We start from the raw sequence: 17,214 nt of genomic DNA, 5'->3' as shown, positions 1-17,214 counted from the left end.
TTCTTGTTCGTTCCTGTTGATGTGTCTATGTTTCTGATCATTACGTAATCACCAACATTGTACACATTTGCGCATTTCCGCTTTTCATTATACTTCTCCTCGCTCATCGCTTGACTTTTTATTATATTACTGGCAGCATTTTCCCTTAGTTTTTGTAAGTCTCTTTCATTATCCTCATTAATCACAAGTTTAACGCAATCGTTTATTTCTCCAATTTGATCTACACCAAATAGCAGTGTTTGGGAATGGGTGGCTGGGACAGCCTTATCGGAAGGCTTGGAAATTCGAGGCGGATGGTCGGAAACGGATAGGGCGAAAACTCCGAGCGCCGGGACTATGCGAACAGGAAAATCGGATCGAGCACGTGGTCGGTCGATAAGAAAAGAATGCACTACACGTTGTCACACTTGTGTTTGGAATAAAGGTTCAGACTTGATTGTTAAAACCCTGCGTACACGATATACGTTGTGTGATTTACCCGGTAAGCGCGGTACTTTCGGAAATCACGGCTTAAAAGGAACGGTTTTGTGTCACGTGCGATCGCTTAGACGGTTCGCCGAAAAAGAAGACCGATTCCGGGAATCGCTCGCGGATGTCGTCACTCGCGAGTGCGACGATTGGCTAGTGTGCCGTGGGCTTATTCGCAGAGACGGACGTGCTCGGGAGCTAATTAGCGCTACGCCTGAGCGCGCGCGGTTTTGAATCGTACAGTCGCGGGATCGGCCCGCTGCCCGTGTTGCTCGGAGCAACTCGTCACCGATTCCCGAACACGCCGCCCCCCCGTTGAACGGGTGCGTTCAACACGGGATTGCCGTGGCGCAAGCGCATTACAATTTTCGCACGTACGTGCTTCATCGGCGGACGGAACGAGTGATCGGCAGATTCGGCTGATGTCGGTAATGTTCGCGTGTGGTCGGTCGCCCGCTGTCACACGCCGAACTGCGTAATTTGGCTGACAATCGGTGTCGTTGTTCGAATGTCACGTACAGTTAAGTGACTAATGTACTTTATACAACTTAAAGCTAATTAAATCTAACTTAGAGCTACGCGGTATGTACAATTATACAGGGGGACGTGGCTTTACGTGCTAATGGACGCGTCGCTCGCCTCGTTTATCGCGACCGGGAGGAAACAGAGTTTCGCGATCGGGCGTTTGAATTCAGCCTGGGCTGTCTTTACGGTGACGACTCGAACGAGCCCATCATCGCCCGGATGGCACGCGACGATACGGCCCAGTGCCCACGTGCACGGAGGAGTGTTGGTGTTCCGGAGGAGGACTATCTGGCCGACTTTGGTTAGGTTTTGTCTTGTTTTCCACTTTGGACGCTGGAGGAGTGTCTGCACGTAGTCGGTCATCCAGGCTCTCCAGAAGGTCTCCGTGAGTCGTTGGATGAGTTGCCACCGGGACAGCCGATTCTCCGCCAGGTGCAGGGCACTGGGTTCCGGACTCGCGACGAGGGCGGCACCGATTAAGAAATGCCCCGGTGTCAGGGCGGAATAGTCGTCGAGGCATTCGGACGTCGGAGCGATCGGGCGGGAATTGAGGCACGCTTCGGCGCGGCAGAGGAACGTCGACAACTCCTCGAAGGTAAGCGTGTGCGCACCGATACACCGTTTTAGGTGGTGCTTGACACTTTTGACCGCTGCCTCCCACAGTCCTCCAAAGTGAGGGGCTGTGGGGGGTAGAAAGTGCCAAGTTATCCCGTCGATAGCGAGTTTATTGTGGACGTCGGGGTCGCGGGTGGCGGCGCGGTACGCTGTCGTTAGCTCGCGATTCGCCCCGTGGAAGGTTGTGCCGTTATCGGAGGACATAGAGCGCGGGAGGCCTCTTCGGGAGACAAACCGATGATAGGCGGCGAGAAACGCTGCTGATGTGTAATCGGAGACAACTTCTAAATGAATTGCCTTCGTGGTGAGGCATATGAATACGGCGATGTACGCCTTCTGTGACTTGTGTCCCCTTCCACGAGCGGTTCGAACCTGAATCGGACCTGCATAGTCGACGCCGGTGTGAATGAATGCTCTTTCAGCTTTAGTGACGCGTGAGGCTGGCAGATCCCCCATGAGCTGGTGAGGAATAGCAGCCCGCTCCCGGGTGCATGGAACGCACCGGTACAGCACAGCTCGTACTGTTGCACGTGCTCGCAGAATCCAGTATTCATGTCGGAGGCACGCGAGTGTGAGCTGAGGTCCCGCATGAAGGTTCGTGAGATGGGTATGGTGTATGAGGAGTGACAGGAGAGGATGGGAGCGAAGGATGATCGGTGCGTTTTCGGTTTCAGACTGCGCCTTCGACAGCCGTCCTTTGGCTCGGATGAGCCCGTCCGAATCGAGGTACGGGTTCAAGGATGATAACGGACTTTGTTTGGGAACGGTCCTGTGAGCGGCGAGCGTACGCAGCTCCTGAGGAAATGTGTCGGTTTGGATTTGCTTGAGCCAGTGGCGTTTTGCTTCTGCGACTTCGTCCGGGAGGAGGGCCGTCGTTGTGCAGCCGCGAGGTTGCGACCGCAGCCTCTTGATGAAGCGCTGCACATACGCGGTCACCCGGATCAGCTTCGGCCACGACGAGTAGCGTGAAGCCAAATTGACCTTGTCGGGAACTGAGACCATGCTGGCGATGGAGACAGGTCGCGCTTCGCATTCTGTGTGCGAAGTGGAGTCGAAGGTGCGAGTCGGCCAAGCCTCAGAAGGTTTTTCAAGCCAGGTTGGCCCGTGCCACCAGAGTGGGTGACTCTGCAATTCGCGTGGAGATATGCCTCTTGATGCACAATCGGCAGGATTGTCCTGCGTTGGGACATGATGCCAGAGCACGTCAGGAAGAGACGCCTGGATTTTTGCGACTCGGTTGGCGACAAAGGTCTTCCATTTCGCCGGAGATTGGCTGAGCCAGGTGAGGACGATGCTCGAGTCGGTCCAGCAGTGGGTGTCGCACTGTTCGTACCGTAACGATGAGCGGACGAAGGCGACTAGACTGGCGAGTAGGAGCGCGGCGCTCAGTTCAAGGCGAGGCACGCTAATGGTTTTCACGGGGGCCACCCGTGATTTCGCTATAAGGAGTTCGATTTCTACTCGGCCATCCTGAAGCACGCTGCGGATATAGACTGCTGCAGCGTAGGCCGTCGAGGAGGCGTCGGCGAAGCCGTGAAGACTTCGCCTTCGGACCGAGCCCGACGCTATGGGACGAGGGATCTGGATCGCCTCAAGGTCCGGAAGATTACCGAGATAGGTTTGCCATTCGTGGCGAAGCCTGTCGGGAATAGGTTCGTCCCAATCGCACCGTGCCGCCCACAATCGCTGCATTATCAGCTTGGCCGTGACAACGACCGGGGTGATCCAGCCTAGCGGGTCGAATAGACGTGCCAGGGCTGACAGGACCGCTCTCTTTGTGTTGGTTGGCTCGGTGGAGTGATGGAGCCGAATCTGGAATCGGTCTAGCGCGGGGATCCACGCTATCCCGAGTATTGGGATCGTGTCTGTGGTGGTGATCGATTTGGTCGATGCTAGTCCGTGATCCGCTGGGTCAATGTCCTCGAGCAGGGACGATGTGTTGCTCGCCCACTTACGGAGTCGAAACCCGCCTGCTTGGAGCAGCGCGATCAGCTGATCGCGAGTTCGTCGCAGGAGCTCCGGGCTGTCGGCACCAAATAGACAGTCGTCGACGTAGGTTTGGTCTTGCAAGACCGGAACGGCCAGGGGGAATCGCTGCCCTTCGTCGACAGCAAGCTGCTGGATGACTCGCAGCGCTTGGAAGGGAGCTGAGGATGTCCCGTAAGTAACGGTTCGGAGTTGGTACTCCTTAATTGGTTCGGTTGGCGAAGGGCGCCACAGGATTCGCTGATAGTTGAGATCGTGCTCATTGACTTTAATTTGGCGGTACATTTTAGCGATGTCGGCCGCGTAGACGAACCTAGGCTGCCTCCAGCGAAGCAGGATGGCAATCAAGTCGCCTTGGAGCTTTGGACCCGGTAGAAGGTGGTCGTTCAGAGACTGGCCATTGGTGGTACGACAGGACGCGTTGAAGACCACGCGTAGGCTCGTCGTGGAGCTACTCTCTCTGAACACCGCGTGGTGCGGAATATAGTACGCTTGATCGAAGGAGTGGATTGGTGCTACCGGGGTTTGCCGGATGTGACCGAGGACTTCGTACTCACGCAGGAAGTCCTGATACAGGGCCGCATGGGCAGGGTTGGAGTGCAGGCGTTGTTCGACACGCTGCAGGCTCCGAAGAGCGGCGAGGCGGGAGTCGCCTAATTCGAGAGGTGGCTCATGACGAAATGGTAGGCGGACGACGTAGCGTCCATCTGGATCACGGGTATGTGTTTCACGAAAGTGGTTCTCGCATTGTTCGTCGTCCTTCGTAAGGAACCTACAGGTGGAGATTTCCTCGATTTCCCAGAACCTTCTGAGGGCTTGGTCGAGCTGCTCAATGTTGGCGCAGTGATGGACACCGATGGACGATAGGGTTGGAGAGGATGCAACGGGACCGGATAGGATCCACCCGAGAGTGGTATTCTGGGCAACTGGAGTTGCAGGTAAGCCCCTTCGTATGCCTCCGACTATGACCTGGCTATATAAGTCGGCCCCGATGATGAGGTCGATCGGCTCCGAGCTCATGGGGTTTCTGTCGGCCAGCTCCAGGTCTGAAAGGTGAGACCAATTAATATCGGTTCGTTTTTTAGGTGGCACGTAATTCGTGAGCGTTTTTAATATCACCGCCGTCGTCGAGTATGCAGGTTGATCCTTCCTCGCTGGAGAAACGGTGATTCGAACCGTGGAGTTTGCGACTGATTGCGTTTCGCCGATACCGGTGACTCGAATTAGTGTCCGCGTTCGGTGGAGGCGCAGCAACTGAGCGGTCCGTTCTGAGATTAATGTCGCCGCGGAGCCCTGGTCCAGGAGCGCACGGACGGTGGTGCGCCGACCGTGTGGTGAATGTACCTGTACATGGGCAGTCGATAAGAGCACGCCGTAACGAGTTAGCGAGTCGGAGACCAGATTGGCGCTGATCGTGGGCTCGTTATCGGACGCGACGGCCGGATTCGGGTTTGCGACGCGCTGATCATCGGAGGCGCGTGGAAAATGTAAGAGCGTGTGATGCCGCTGCTTGCATTCCTTACAGTGGTGTTGGCTAGTGCATTGCGCGCTCGCGTGTTTAGCCGAGAAACAGTTGATACAGCGTCGCTGTGTTTTGATTATATTGTAGCGGTCGGACGGCGATTGAGCGACGAACGTCGGGCACCGGTAAATAAGGTGGTTCTGTCGACAAACAGAACAGGTCGCGGTGGAGACAGCGGTCGCGTGCGTAGCGAGTGACTTCGTTTTCGGTCGTTTCACGATTACGGTTTCGGTTGGACCTCCAATTTGAATCGGCGCCATGGCTTCGAGCGCTCGCGATCGCGACTCGAGGAACGTGTCGAATTCGGCATACGTTGGAAACTCGTTCGCGTTTTCTAATTTGAGTTCCCACGCTTTCCGCGACGATCGGTCTAGCTTTTGAACGCCGAGGAAAACAATAATATCGCTCCAATGATCAACTGGACGTTTTAGATTTCTGAGCGCCTGTGTAGAAACGTTGATTCGGTCTCGTAGGTCACGTAATTCTCGCGACGATTCGGAATTTACTTGCGGGAGCGAAAATAACGTGGTAAGGTGCGTCGTGATTAAGCGGCGTTTATTTTCGTATCGCGACGTAATGAGCTCCCACGCGACGGCGAAGTTCTGGTCGGTGATTGATAGGTGAGCGATCGCGTTACTCGCTTCGCCCTTTAACGACGAGCACAAGAAATGTAATCGGTCAACGTTCGCGAGGGAGGGTTCGTCGATGACTATTGAGGAAAAACGGTCGCGAAAGCTTTCCCAAGCCTCGAACGATCCGTCGAACGACGGCAACTGGATTTGCGGTAGACGCGCGGTCGGCCTGGACGTAGGTATTGGAGAGGTACTCACACCTTTGCTGGATGCCGGCTCGGCGGCGGTAGCGATTTTCAGTACCTCTGCCATGTAGTCCGATGCCTCCAGGTAGTTGTCCTCAGCCGCTTCGAAGACGCTGTCCGCGAAGTAGGGGTGACTCGACTTCGCCTTCGGATCAGCAGTAGCGTTGAGTCTCGCGTCGAGGTCTTGCGCTTGGTTGAAGGCTTCCTTCAGGGCGGCCATCCGGTTCTGCGTGGTTGCTGAAGTCATTTTGGCTTGACCCAGCTTCTTAAAATTGGAGAGAGCCCTCTCGATGGATCTGAGAGTTTGGTTCTGCTTGTGAAGCAGCTCTTCGAACTGGCTCATGGTGTCGGCAAGGGAGTCTCCGTATTAATGGCGGCGTTTCCGGCACGTGGTTCCTCGATTCCAATCCGGCTCGAAGGACCAAAATGTTTGGGAATGGGTGGCTGGGACAGCCTTATCGGAAGGCTTGGAAATTCGAGGCGGATGGTCGGAAACGGATAGGGCGAAAACTCCGAGCGCCGGGACTATGCGAACAGGAAAATCGGATCGAGCACGTGGTCGGTCGATAAGAAAAGAATGCACTACACGTTGTCACACTTGTGTTTGGAATAAAGGTTCAGACTTGATCGTTAAAACCCTGCGTACACGATATACGTTGTGTGATTTACCCGGTAAGCGCGGTACTTTCGGAAATCACGGCTTAAAAGGAACGGTTTTGTGTCACGTGCGATCGCTTAGACGGTTCGCCGAAAAAGAAGACCGATTCCGGGAATCGCTCGCGGATGTCGTCACTCGCGAGTGCGACGATTGGCTAGTGTGCCGTGGGCTTATTCGCAGAGACGGACGTGCTCGGGAGCTAATTAGCGCTACGCCTGAGCGCGCGCGGTTTTGAATCGTATAGTCGCGGGATCGGCCCGCTGCCCGTGTTGCTCGGAGCAACTCGTCACCGATTCCCGAACAAGCAGTTTGCTTGCAGTTTCACCTGTAGTTTTCGATGTTGTGTTATTTAGAGCGAACTCTGCGCGATATAAGACTTACTTGATCCCATTTTTGGGGGGGTTTCGCTTATTTTCGCAAGCATTGGCGTGATTACACGGTTATAGCGTTCGACCTGTCCGTTGGTACGTGGTGTGCCAACAGCTATACATATGTGTTCAATATTTTCGCGCGTTATGAAGTTACGGAATTCTGTCGACGTGAATGCTGTACCGCGATCGCTTATTAGCCGTTCAGGCTTGTAGAGGTTGAGTTTTATAAATTTGGTGAATGCATCTACAATTACTAGTATGTGCTTATATCCTCTGTTTGTTTTTTCTAATGGCCCTAAATGGTCTACATGAATCGTGTGAAACGGTACATTTTCTTTCTTAATATTATGTAAGAATCCTTGTTTTGCGATGCGACTTCGAATACTGCCGCGCGGATCTCGATCGTACATCCACCCGAGGGCGTAAAGCTCGGATTCACCGATGTGAACGCGCCGCATACCCGTGTCACCGAAAAGTTACCCGCCAATTTAATATTGGGTAACGGGATCCGAATGACTGTTCTGTGGTTGTGTGCGACTTGCAAGTGTCTGATGATAACGCGATGACTGCTACGTTTTCTATGCGAGCGTTTGTTGCGAACGGAAGACTCAGACCGACTCCCCGGGGTCCGTTTGCTGGCCACCTCTTTGGTGTCCAACTTTTCCAAGGGATGGGCCCGAAAATCCCGAAAGACTCATCCCCATTCGTTGATTGACCCGAGGGAGGCGGATCTTCCGGACAGTCCTCCACAGTAGAGGTGGAAGTCCTTACCCTCTGGTCAATCACCGAAACTTCGGAAAATTCACGAACGACGGGACCCCGGTGCAGCGTGACGAAGAGACCCGAGTGGCCTGCACATGGTGGTGTAAATTTATGGCCCCTTGTCCCGAGTGGATGGACGACCATCGGGTTCAGACCTTGAACACGAGACTCCTGAGTGCTCTACGTCCGGTACCTCTTCGAAATTTCGTATTTCTAAAACAGTGGGACCCGTGTTTGGTCTGAACCAGATGGCCCAAGGGGCTGCGACGCGTGTCTCAGACCCTCACGGACCTTGAAGATGACAGGGCGTGAGGGCCGGGCGTAACGAATGATGTTACAAGGCTACGGTCACGTCTCGAAACCGAACAATCCTTCCTTTCTGCCACTTAAGGGAGAAAATTCAATGCACTTTAGGCAATTCGATATGAATTCACGGATTTTTTCTCGCATTCTGGGAAACCAGTATGTTTTGATTAGGTTATCAAATACTTTTTGTACTCCGACGTGTCCCATGTCATCATGGCAAGTACGAATGACATTATGCTCCGTTGTTTGTGGAACGTAGCAACGTAATTTGTTTTTTGTTACTTTCCGATACACTGTAACGTGGACCTCCACTCGCCGCGTGGAAAGGCGGGGGCGGGGTCCACTCCGGGAATTTATGGGCTCAGAGGCCGGGCCGCGTACGGCCGTGAATACGCGGTCCTCCCGGTACTAACCGATTCTCGAAGGTTCTCGGGAACCGAAACGAACCTGCTGCTCGGGCGCCAGGCACCGGAAGGGTGCCACGCGAAACGCGGACGAAGTCCGCCCTTAGCCGAAGCTGGGGCGGGAGGTGAACCTTCGGGAACCGCGAGAATGTCGAGAGGCGCGAAAAGGGTCGGGGGTTCGGACACGGAAGGGAGCGAGGACAGCCCTCACGGCAGGGCGGATCGCGCAGGTGAAAAGATCGGTAGTCGGGCTGGGCTCTACAATTTTATTGGCGTCGGATTTTACAAAGCCGCGGCCACGTGGCCGCACCCGAGAGCCCGCGCTCTTCGTACAAAGTTTGCGGTAAGGTGGAGGGTTCGCAACGCGCTGTTGTCGATCGGTAAAATACGCCGCGGGGGTGCGGTAGATCGGCACGAGAATGGCCCCTCGCCGACGCGAGGGGTTCGCGGCACGCATGTGGTCGGCGCGATTACGATATGACTGTCGCGGCGCGGTTTCGGTTCCGACGGGCGGCGAACGCTCGGCGAAAACTTCGCGATAGGCTACGCGACGGCTAGATAGGAATAACGCGAGAAGTAACGTAACGAACGGATGGTTGCAAACGGTAACGGCGGCAGCTCCTCCGAGGAAGACTTCCGCACGATATTTTTCCGGGAACTCGCTGCCGCGGTTCAAGGTACCGGTGAATTCGGTACGAGCGGAATGTCCGAGGCGAGAAGCGCCCCGGCGCGCGAAAACTCGGGGAAGGAGACGCGATATTACGCGTCCGACGGGCGATCCGCGAGCTCGCGTTGCCGCGAGGGCACGGAATCGTCGTCGGCCGACCTCGTCGTTTCCCCGACAGAGCCTGGCGAACCAACTCGCGAAAAACCAGCGAAAACGGTCACTTAGGGGACTCACCGTTCTTCCCGATAAAGTTCCGCCTTCGGCCGCGGTTCTGCCCGTCTCGTTCGGGATGTTCTCTGGTTTGATCCTCTGGCCTTGTGACGGGATCGAGAGCTCGGGACTGCAGTAGCGCGGTAGTGGAAACTGCACGCACGTCGCGTGTACGATAATCGGAACTAATACTACGGTAGTACAAACTACACGGCGGTCCGGGCTAGTTCGGTATTTTTCCGGGTGCGATTCGGTACGGAAGTCACCGCGACAGTAATTCGGCCTAGTCCGTTCGCGTTACGGCAGGGTCCTCGCTTCCCCACTCCTTGCCCTAGTCCGGCTTTTCCTCTAATAGGGCGCGCGACTGGCGCGAAATTCGTAACTCGCAGGATCGTGCCTACGTCGGGTCCTTGGGCCCCAGACCTTACGCGAAAATCATTCCGAAATGGAAACGCGGGGCAGATCTGCGATCTCCCCCGGTATGGAGAGGGGGGGGGGGGCGCCTACACCACCCTCGCCGAGGCCCCTTGCAATTGGCTAGGTGAGGCGACGGTAGGACCGCGAAATAGATTGTCGGTTGGTCGACAGGGGCCTTCGTCCCGCTTCGTCACCTCCGGGTTCTCTGGCCCGTGTGTGGCGTCGCCCATTCCTCGTTATTACCGGTGCACCGGATTTTCGTATTGGCCATGGTTGGGCGTAGGTGGTCCTGCGAAGCGCTGTGCCCTTTCCTCAGGTCGGCTGGATACCGGGGTGCCGTTCGCCTACCTGAAACTTGCCGGGCTCGGCGCGCGCGAAAGGGTGAAAGTGCGAGTTTCCTGTCGATTCGGGAGTTCCTCGGGGAGCGCTTCCTAACCTATCGAGCCGTGGTTCTATTCGCGATAACGTTGTTTTCGGGCAGTCCGGTCCCTTCGTTCGGTTGTTAGGGGCGCCTAAGGCGACGGGGTTTGTGCAACGTCACAACACTAATCCGTCGCGTAGTTCATACAGTTTACTTTCAGTGTTTTCTAATTCGCTACGAATGATTCTGATGTCCTCGTCCCTGTCTTGACAAAGGGATAACGTTTGTTCAAACGTATTGCCTTCTATTACTAAAACGCTGTGACATCTGCTTGGCGCATCGACGTGGCGCATCGACGTGGCTCATCCTTTTCCCAGGTCGATGTTTTATTTCGTAGTCGTATTCTTGTAGGAACATGGCCCATCTTGCTATTCTCGGATTAATGCTCTGTTTGTTCAGCGTCAATCTAAAACTATCGCAATCTGTTATAATTGTGAAATGGATTCCCGACACATACACGTGAAATCTTTTTATCGCATTGACAGCAGCTAAACATTCTAATTCAAAACTATCGTATCGCGATTCGACCGTAGATGTTCTTTGGCTAAAATATGACACAGGTCTAAGTTTTCCATCCGTTTGTTTCTGCATGAGTATTGCTCCGAACCCTGATGCGGTAGCGTCACAATGCAGTTCTGTTTCTAAATTCGGAGAGTAAATTGCTAATACGGGACTTGTTGACAATAACTCCTTTAGTTTTCTGAAAGCTTCATTCTCTTTACACCCAAATGTGAAGTTAGCATTTTTCTTTACAAGGTCATACAGTGGTTTTGCAACTACTGAGAACGCAGGTATAAAACGGCGGAAGTAACTAGCAAAGCATATAAAACGCAATGTTTCTTTCTGATTCCGCGGCGTTGGGTAGTTTATTATTGTGTCGATGTGTTCACTACTTGGTGATATACCGTTCACGTTTACGCGGTACCCTAGATAAGTGATTTCTCGATGTGCGAAAATGCATTTATCTACTCGAAAATGCAGTTTGTTTTCTACTGCGATTCTGAAAACTTCGCCTACTATATCCAGATGTTTATCAATATTTGTAGTTGCAATTAACAAATTGTCCGATTACGGTATAAGTTTATTTGACCTAATGAGCGGTTCAAAACATCTAAATACAAATCTGCTAAATACTTTTGGTGCATTGGTTAACCCGAAGGGACAAACGAGATATTCGAATTGACCTAATGGTGTCACAAAAGCTGTATATTTTATGGAGTTTTCAGCCATTCTAACGTGATGATAACCATCTTTCAAATCTAGTGCTGTAAAGAAACGTTTTTCTCTAAGCTGATCTATATTATCATCAATTAACTGATTGGGATAATTGTCTTTGACTGTAATTTTGTTCAATTCACGGTAGTCTACACACATTCTGATTTCTCCAGACTTCTTTCTAACCAAAACAATAGGGCTCGCGTACGGTGACATACTTGGTCGTATAGCTTTTCTTTCAATTAAATCGTCTAACAGTACACGTAACTTTCCTTTATATACAAAAGAAAGACGTCTTGGTCTAAAACTAATGGGTTGTTCGTGTTTCAAAACTATATTCATTTTGAAGTCTGATATTTTGTGACTATTCTTTTTTTCTTTTTCGTAATCAACATACATATTTTTTATCTTCTTAATATTATTATGACCGATTTCCGCGTTAATTTGCAACTCATTTCCAATGTCCTTTGACTTTTCGATTGGTTCAATATTTAGAATTTCTTGAAATTCATTTTTTAAACTATCGATGGCATTTTCTTGAGTTTTCCTTTCAATTATTGCTTTTCCATTGTCTAACATAATTTTTATCAACGGATGTGAGGTAAAATCTCTACCCAGAATAATTGGTGATCGCATTGTACTTCCTGGAACTACATGGAATTTTATTTTTATTTTAATGCTTTCTACTTCGACTTCTTGGTGAAATATGCTTAAAATCTGTATCGGTGACTCGTTAACTCCAGAAAAATTACCATCATTTTCTGAAACCGGTCTTTTTACATGCCATGGAATGCAACTATCTTTAACTAAGCTAATTGGCGAGCCTGAATCTAACATCGCAATTAAACTGTACTGGCATATGTTACCTATTTCATTCGGTATTGAAAAATTTACCAGGGTTGAGTATGGGGGGACAAGAGCTGGTTGCAGTGCGTTAATTGATGATGCTGCATTGTGGTACTGCCACTGTTGCTGCGGCTGTTGCTGCTGCTGTTGGTGCTGCTGTTGCGGCTGTCTCCTCATAGCTTGTCGTTGTGGACATTCTGCCAGTTGGTGGTCCATCGAATAGCATTGAAAGCATGACCCACTCGGCCGTTTCGGTTTTGTGCACTTCGCGGCGATGTGCCCAGTGCCTGAACAGTTGAAACACCTTGTCGGTTCTCTTCTTACTTCTTTCACATCTTTATTATAATTACGATCGGTCATTGTTTGTCGACGTAAAGACACGTTTTCAAATGCTTTCAACATGTTGTTTTTGTTCTGTAAAACACTGGATGCGAGCTTGATCTTGAAGCCTTGTGTCCGGTATTCCTTCAATTATGTAATCTATCATTTCATCCTCGGGTATTGGCACTCTATTTGCGAGGATGACTTTATCATGAAAATAGTCTGAGAATATTTCGCCGGTTGTCCATGTTCTTCCTTCAAATTCACGTCTCCGTGCCACTTTCCCTGGTAGATGGTCAAACATGTCTTTCATTTTGTCTAATAATTCTGACGGTGTCAGTGTAATGTGCTCTGGGTTCGAGCGAAGCCACATTAGAGCGCGTCCACTTAACTTCGAGCTTATTAATAATTTCATGTTTCCGTCGTCAAGTCTGTACGTCCCTTTAAATAAGAGTATTTGCTCTCTCCAGTTGCGAAAATCGCTGTTCGATCCATCGAATGTGGTGGAGAACTCTCCAATCGCTTTTATATTTGGATACGACGTACTGACGCTATGATGGCTCATTCGGCTGCTGCTTGCACATTCCCGTTCTCTTCGCAATAATTCCATTTCACGTCGTGTTATCTCGATTTCACGACGAAGCAATTCATTTTCCCGCTGTAGCAATATGTTTACTTGCTGGTTTTCGTACTTCATCAGGTCAGCCTGCTCCCTTTCTGTTACCGGATCGTTCACTTTCGTAACTTCCTCTATGTCCCCTTTTTGTATTTCATCAAGGGTGTTACGCTGATTTTCTTCCCGCCTCAGTGCCAATGTTTCCCACACTTCGTCACCAATTGCTGAAGTCTCTGAATCAATTCAGCTTTCGTACCCGCTGTTGATAAATTTCTCTCTCGTAGAGCGTCCTTCATCTCATTCACTGTGAAGTTTGCAGGTTGAAACGCCATTTCACTTTGTGAGATATAACTTCACTTTTAATTCAGATGCGAGTAAATTAATTTCCTGTTTGGGTCTTCCACTTAAAAACCGCAAACACACTTGGAATTCCACTGTATTTTCGCACTGAGTTTGTCAATGTTATTTATTACTTTTCACTTAGCGCGAACAAACGAACAGGCGAGAAAAGGAGAAAGGAAAAAAAAATTCCCCCTTTTTTTTTAGTAGATCCCACTTCTGAGTTGTTGGGGCGAGGAACAGAATATTTGGAGAGATGGGTGGTTAGGAGATTCGGAACTTTACTTGCAAAAAAAACCAGTGTATACAATTATCTCAGCTCGCTGTTCGTTCGGTGTGACACTCTTCACTTCGCGCTCGACACTGCCGCTTCTTTTCCCGAAAACGACAGTTGCCCTTTTTTGACCTGAGCCGCTAAAAACCGTTGGCCACTGTGCCCCTCGTAATTGCAAGCCAGCCGTCTGTTTATAGCTGCTTAGGTATTCGACTTTTTGGGAAAACCCACCGTCTTCTCCTTCTGGTGACCATGTGCAATTTCCATGGCCCTCAGGTAGAGGATCTGTGTGCCTCCCTTCTCTCTCTCTCTCTCTATCTATCTATCTATCTATCTATCTCCTACACATTAGAGCTACTTACTGCACTGAAACTTTTGTGCATTCGTCACGGGAGAAGCTGATAAAAACTTTTGCCTTTTTTTATATTTTCGTATCCTTGGAAACACGAAGAAAATACGAAATCACTGGGTAAATACTCATCGGCGCATCGTACAGTATGTAACAAAAGTATGTGAACAATCGAATCGAGGTAAATATTTCATTTTAATACAACAAAATTAATTTTTATTTATATCGTACAAGAATGCTTAAATAACTACACAGATAGAATTTTCATTAAATAAAGATACAGTTTATGTGACCAACGCGTGTTACAAAAATCAGTGAACATGAATTATATTAATAAGTGAATATCCGGAATGATGGTCATTCCGGAAAGACATTTTTGCTAATCGTTCCAGAAAAGAGAGAAAGTATTTCTTAAATTCTTCAACTGAAAATAACAGCCTTGTCTTTTCTATTAATTCTTGTAATTTATTGTTATATTATTTCTATTATTTCTTGTAATTCTTGTAATAGCCCACGAATGAATTAATGTTCTTCCAAATATTTTGTAACGATTTTCATCTTATCGGTTGTGTTCTTGAATTGCCTTCTATCAGACGTCTTCTTCCTGGTATGATTGTATTTGAGTGTTTACTTTACCATTTAAGGTTACGATTTTCCATACTCTAGAATTTTAGACGCATTCCCTTACCATAGTCGTCAGATCAAGACTTGCTCCCCCACTCTAATGTCCCCTTCTACCGCGCTATGTCCCCACGCTCTCACCACGGCTCGGTCACGTGACGGATTCCGTTTCTGTCATGCACAACGTTCGACCACCTCTTAACTTTATCTCGATTATTAATTTTTTTGTTTTGCTTGGGTGACTTCCAAAGTGAAGAATTACACCTAACACATCGCGAATGTCCAGCACTCATCTTAACAATGTACACTTATCTTAATTTATATATTATTAGTTTTGTAAAATTGCAAAAACCGCAAAGTGCTCCTGTAGATTAGTTCAGATTGGAACGCCCTCTGACAGAAATCGGGTTAACCTTGGAGTTCACATCGATTTCTGCCACAGGGCGCTCGAAAATGACCGGTTTTTGATTTTTTTTTTTTTAACTATATGCCCTCACTTTGAAAAATCTGAAAAAATTATGTATTAACATCCATAACGAGATGCCAAAACTGGAAAAATATAAACATAGTACATATGTATCTCATAACTTCTACAAGAAATTGGTATTTCAACGTTTTTTTTATTGTTTAAAATTCGGTTTCCAAGCTAACAATACTGAAAAAATTCAAATATGCCTGATTTTTTCAGAATTTTCAAATGAAAAGAATGAGAGAAATTACTGAAAAACCTGATTTTCCCAGTCGCCTCATTACTACCCCCATGTCGACATATAGGGTTGAAAATTTACACAAAGTATTGTCTTTGCATAAATTATCGAAAAGCCTATTGCAAATTCAATTTGGTTTGGGGGCATTTCTGACCTCCTTATCCGGCTACACCCTTTGTCGAACAGTCTTATCATTCCTTGGACATTCTGTGTCTTTGAATAGATGCGCAACATTGTATACGATCGAAGTGTGTATGTGTCGTATCATTCTTCTTAGATCGATATACATACGTATATACATTGTGCTTGCTATGCCCAGTCGGTTAATTAAATATCATCTTATCGGAGATTCAATGAGCATAACTGAAAAGTCCATACATATGTACATATTGACACATCCACCGTACATGTTCTCATTGTTACACATTACATGGTGGCACAGAAATGTTCAGATAAGTGACAAATGATAATAACACAATCGTTGAAATACTAACGTGACGCAGTTTGTAGTTGTAAATTTCAGTAAGCAAATACATATCGATAAGATAAAGCAGACCAAAAGATACTAATAATGAACGATTAAGGGATCATACACTTTGCTTTTATCTTTCTGTTTAAAGCAGAGCTGCTCGATATGCCTATCAGCGAGCAAGTGACTTAGCGGAGTGGGGGTAGGCCGTAGCACAGATATAGCTGGCCACGTAGCTGTGACAATTCGTGTGACAAATTCATGCAGCCTTGCCCGCAGGGGCGTGGATTTGTGCCCGCCGTTCTGTGTATGTTCAGGTCAAGCTGCCCGTACGGGCAGACCGCTTATCAGCTCTGGTTTAAAGCATAGAATTTTTATTCGGAACATATGCAGGGTGAGGTGCCAGAAACAGGCCACCTGAATACCTCGGCTGCTATTGGTGTTAGGAAGAAATGCATCACATGGAACTTGCTTGGTTTCGAGGGGGCATTAATCTGATGTTAGTAGCTTTTATTTTTAGGTGGACGCGTAAAGGACATATGAAGGTCGGCTTCATTTCTTTTGAATGGAATGTCCCATTTTTTATACCATAGATCGATAGAGTATCAATGTCTGAGTATAAAAGCATGGACCTTCACATGTCCTAAATCTAACAGTTAACGAGATATTATCCAAAGAAGAAAGAAAATTATTTCGATAATATCTCGTTAACTATTAGATTTAGGACACATGGAGGTCAATACAGTTTTACTCAGAATTCGATAGTCTATCGATTCATGATACAGAAAGTAGGTATTTCCATTAAAAAAAAATCATGGTGACCTTGAAATCTCCTCTATGCCTCCATCCATGCAGAGAATGTTTGTGTCAGGTTGCCTGTTTCTAGCGCCTCACCCTGTATGTCGTCATAATCTCAAGTTTTTAGTCTGTACATGTTTTGTAGTAAAGTTATGTTTAAGGGCAAAACAAACGATTTTAATGGGCTATAACTTCGTCAAAGCTTGTCTTCACTTTGTTTGAAATTGTTTATTTTCTGTCTTTCTCCTACGAGCGTTTGCGTCATAACAGAACGAGTGCTTATTAGTATTGGAAATGGCGTTCGAGCAATGGTTACACTGTAATCAATTTAATCCACCCGAGTCATTAATTATACATCAGATATTTTATAATTATAATGATAAAAGTATTATTATTTTTTTATTTTATCTTGTTTGTACGTATTAATCTGTAGGTAAAGACACAGATTTTCACAATATTATAGTTTTGACTTCAGTAGGATTTGTTATTACATTGTTAGACTGCGGATCT

General features: G+C 48.5%; 2 protein-coding genes across 2 annotated transcripts; both read right to left on the bottom strand.

Annotated features, from left to right (window-relative positions):
• Positions 1-2,278: 2,278 nt before the first annotated feature.
• On the bottom strand, positions 2,279-3,879 carry LOC143364172 (uncharacterized). The gene is made up of 2 exons (XM_076804659.1): positions 2,361-3,879; positions 2,279-2,283 (listed from the first exon to the last, which is right to left on the bottom strand). The coding sequence occupies exons 1-2, from the start codon at positions 3,877-3,879 to the stop codon at positions 2,279-2,281; spliced, it is 1,524 nt and encodes a 507-aa protein (XP_076660774.1).
• A 7,338-nt stretch (positions 3,880-11,217) lies between these two features.
• Positions 11,218-12,570, bottom strand: LOC143364170 (uncharacterized). The gene has a single exon (XM_076804658.1). It carries the CDS (start codon positions 12,568-12,570, stop codon positions 11,218-11,220), a length of 1,353 nt encoding a protein of 450 aa, XP_076660773.1.
• Between the last annotated feature and the right edge of the window lie 4,644 nt (positions 12,571-17,214).

Source organism: Halictus rubicundus, unplaced genomic scaffold, assembly GCF_050948215.1.
Source record: "Halictus rubicundus isolate RS-2024b unplaced genomic scaffold, iyHalRubi1_principal scaffold0322, whole genome shotgun sequence".
Taxonomy (NCBI): domain Eukaryota; kingdom Metazoa; phylum Arthropoda; class Insecta; order Hymenoptera; family Halictidae; genus Halictus; species Halictus rubicundus.
This window is presented reverse-complemented; position numbering and strand designations above follow the sequence as displayed.